The 3592-nt window shown below is 40.9% G+C and overlaps 1 protein-coding gene across 1 annotated transcript; it reads left to right on the top strand.

Moving 5' to 3' along the window:
• Positions 1-392: 392 nt before the first annotated feature.
• On the top strand, positions 393-3242 carry LOC143570556 (2-hydroxyacyl-CoA lyase-like). Its single transcript, XM_077056183.1, has 2 exons — positions 393-1783; positions 2893-3242. The coding sequence occupies exons 1-2, from the start codon at positions 401-403 to the stop codon at positions 3205-3207; spliced, it is 1698 nt and encodes a 565-aa protein (XP_076912298.1). The 5' UTR covers positions 393-400; the 3' UTR covers positions 3208-3242.
• Positions 3243-3592: the final 350 nt, after the last annotated feature.

Genomic DNA, 3592 nt, shown 5'->3' with positions numbered 1-3592 from the left:
ATGATAAATAAATTATGAGAATTATAGTAAATAGTGTAAGCGAGTTAGAAGTGAATTAACATGCATGTAAACTTTGGAACTTTCGAGAGTATGTTGTATTTAACTTTTTTGCTTTCTTGTGTGTTATGCCATCGCACTCTTCTATTTGAAAAGTTCTGTTGTCCAACTTTGATCAGACTATGTTGTCATAACCGGGCCTACGTTGGCTTCAAAGTTTGGCTTGGGTGTTTACCAGGAAACCATGCCGGTGCACTTGACAGTCATTGTGTCACAATAACACACGATGGAACTAAAACCCAGATAGACTCGGAATTCGAACTGACAAACTCGTATGACCAAACTCAAATCCTCTATTGCTAATATTGTCATATTCAACCCAAATCACTACACACACACACTCATGGCTGAACAAATCGACTGCAACCTCCTTGTCGCCAAAGCCCTAACCCTCGCCGGCGTTACCCACATGTTCGGCGTCGTCGGCATCCCCGTCACCTCCTTAGCCACCTGCTCCGTCGCCTCAGGCGTCCGCTTCATCGCCTTCCACAACGAACAATCCGCCGGTTACGCCGCCTCCGCCTTCGGCTACCTCACCTCCCGTCCCGCCGTCCTACTCACCGTCTCCGGCCCCGGCGCCGTCCACGGCCTCGCCGGTCTCTCCAACGCCTCCGCCAACGCCTGGCCCTTAGTCATGATCTCCGGCTCCTGCAACCAGTTCGATGCCGGTCGAGGCGATTTCCAAGAACTCGATCAAATCGCTGCGGTAAAGCCTTTCGTTAAGTTCTCGGTTAAGGTTAAGGATATTAGAGAAATACCCAGTTCGGTTTTTGGTGTTGTTGATCTCGCCGGGTCGGGTCGGCCCGGCGGGTGTTATTTAGATATACCCGCGGATGTGCTTCATCAGTCGTTACCCGAATCCGAAGCGAATAGGTTGTTAAACGAAGCCGAAAGTAATAGAAAATTAGAAACAGTTAAGAATGTGACAAATGATGAGATAGCTAAGGCAATATCGGTTATTAGGAAAGCCGAGAGGCCGTTGATTGTGTTTGGGAAAGGGGCGGGGTTAGCTCGGGCGGAGGATGAGATTAAAATGTTGGTGGAAAGGACTGGGATCCCGTTTTTGCCGACGCCGATGGGGAAGGGGTTGTTGCCGGATACGCATGAGCTGGCGGCGACTGCGGCGAGGTCGCTCGCGATTGGGAAATGTGACGTTGCGGTAGTTATTGGTGCGCGGTTGAACTGGCTGCTGCATTTTGGGGAGCCACCGAAGTGGTCGAAAGACGTGAAGTTTGTGATAATTGATATTGATGAAGGTGAGATTGAGCTTCGGAAGCCGTATGTAGGGTTAGTTGGGGATGTGAAAAGGGTTGTTAACGTGTTGAATAAGGAGATTAAGGACGACCCGTTTTGTTTGGGGCGGTCGCATCCGTGGATCGAGGCGATAACGAGTAAGGTGAAGGAGAATGTGTCGAGAATGGAGGCTCAGTTGGCGAAGGATGTTGTGCCTTTTAATTTCTTGACACCGATGAGGATTATTAGGGATGCGATTATTGGGTTGGGTAGTCCGGCACCGATACTGGTGTCGGAAGGGGCTAATACTATGGATGTGTGTCGGTCGGTTTTGGTTCAAACCGAGCCCAGGACTCGGTTGGATGCAGGGACGTGGGGGACGATGGGGGTTGGGTTGGGTTATTGTATTGCTGTGGCTGTGGCTTCACCTGATCGGCTTGTGGTTGCGGTTGAAGGTGACTCTGGGTTTGGGTTTAGCGCCATGGAAGTCGAGGTTGGTTTTCATTATTTCTTTTTAAGTAATCATAAATGTTTTGTGGAGGTGTCAAAATGGGCGGGTTGAAACATGCTGTTTTAAGCACGGGTTGTGTACATGTGTTGACCTGTAACCATTTAGTTACAACTAGCGGGCTGAACTTTAATATAATAGCAATAATAATAATAATAACATATAAAAATACTGAAAATAAATAAAAATAATGCATATAACATTTTGATTCTGCCTCTCAATCTCATAAAAAATATAATAATATTGATTCATATAATGTTATGAATTCTATACTTTCTAAGTTTTGTATTATGTGTATGTTATTTGTCTTTTATATATCAATATGCATAAAACGATTTAAATAGGTAAAGTTAAGTAGGTATGAGCTCGAGCTTGGCTTTTCAACTCGTTAAAACAATTTTACTTGATCGTTCGAGCTCGACCTCGGAACCCTATTATCAGAAACGGGGCAAGTTGAAAAAACCATAGGGACTTTAGCTGAGATCACATATAAATCCTTAGAATTTGTTTTTGGATGACTGAATCCTTTTAAAATTTAGCAAATTAGTACGTTGTATAAAGTTTCAACTTGATCATATATTCAAAAGAAGGGACCTTTCATTTTCGTTTTTATAAAGTTAAAAGGATTTAATAAAATAAAGACTTTCTTAAAAAATAAAATAAAATCAGGTCTTCATTGTTGTGTTTTAGAAGTTAAGAGATCTAATCTTGCAACGAAGTAATCCATATGGTTTTTTGATAACTTTTGAATAATTAAATCCGTTTAAAATTTAGCAAACTAGTATATTTTTTTAACGTTAAGGGTATATCGGTTACTCACACGTACTTAACTAAAAATGTTAACCTTTATCCATTTCAAGGACCGTTGGCATTATGTTTTGGCCAAAAGTTAGTCTAAACTTAGTAATTTTTAAACTTGGGGACTAAAGTTGCAATATGGCGATACCGCAGGGGGACCATCCACTAATAGTTTTTTTGTTATTATTATTATTATTATTATTTTAAATAAAACGATTTAGGTGGCGTTAAGCAGAATCTATAGCATACATTGATCCATTTGTAACTAAATCTGTAGAAATTTCATACATTTGCAGACATTGGTTCGTTATCAGTTGCCCGTGGTGGTGATAGTGTTCAACAATGGTGGTGTATACGGTGCTGACAGAAGAAACCCCGAAGACATCACGGGGCCCTACAAAGATGATCCAGCACCGACTTCATTTGTCCCCGGTGCAGCATATCATCTTCTAATTGAAGCTTTTGGTGGAAAAGGTTATCTTGTCGGGACTCCTGATGAGCTCAAATCCGCTCTAACCGAATCTTTTTCTGCAAGAAAGCCTGCTGTTATTAATGTCACAATTGATCCGTTTGCTGGTGCAGAAAGCGGTCGGATGCAACACAAGAATTAAGGTATGTGGCTTAGACATCATAATGTGTTTTTATATATATAAAAAAAAAGTCGGAACTGTTGATGGGAGATCTTGTAATATTGTGAGTTTGAAGTTTTATAGAGAGCAGATTCTTGTATTAGACCGAATGAATACGTGTATGTTGAAGAAGTTGTGTTAAAGTGTTGAATAGCTTATTAAAGTGATAAACTTAATTTGTTATCGGTAAGTTTTATGGGTTGATTATCTTATTTTAACTGTTGGGATTAACTCAAATACTCCTTATCGTTGCATTTGGCATTACAAAGCTTTAAATTCAAGATTTCTGATTATTTTAGATCAGTTACAGTCACATGTTAATTTCTAACCATTGAATTTTCAATAATTTATAACCATTGAATTTGAT

Source organism: Bidens hawaiensis, unplaced genomic scaffold (assembly GCF_021521415.1).
Source record: "Bidens hawaiensis isolate Kalapana, Puna unplaced genomic scaffold, B.hawaiensis_p1.1 tig00025007_1, whole genome shotgun sequence".
Lineage (NCBI taxonomy): Eukaryota > Viridiplantae > Streptophyta > Magnoliopsida > Asterales > Asteraceae > Bidens > Bidens hawaiensis.
The sequence above is the reverse complement of the archived record's forward strand: the minus strand, read 5'-3'. Positions and strand labels throughout refer to the sequence as shown.

Bases quoted from the DNA above. Each gene is read 5' to 3' on its own strand.
- LOC143570556 (XM_077056183.1), top strand. From the start codon at position 401: ATGGCTGAACAAATCGACTGCAACCTCCTTGTCGCCAAAGCCCTAACC. The intron at 1,784-2,892 runs GTTGGTTTTCAT...ATACATTTGCAG, and splicing joins TTAGCGCCATGGAAGTCGAG to ACATTGGTTCGTTATCAGTT.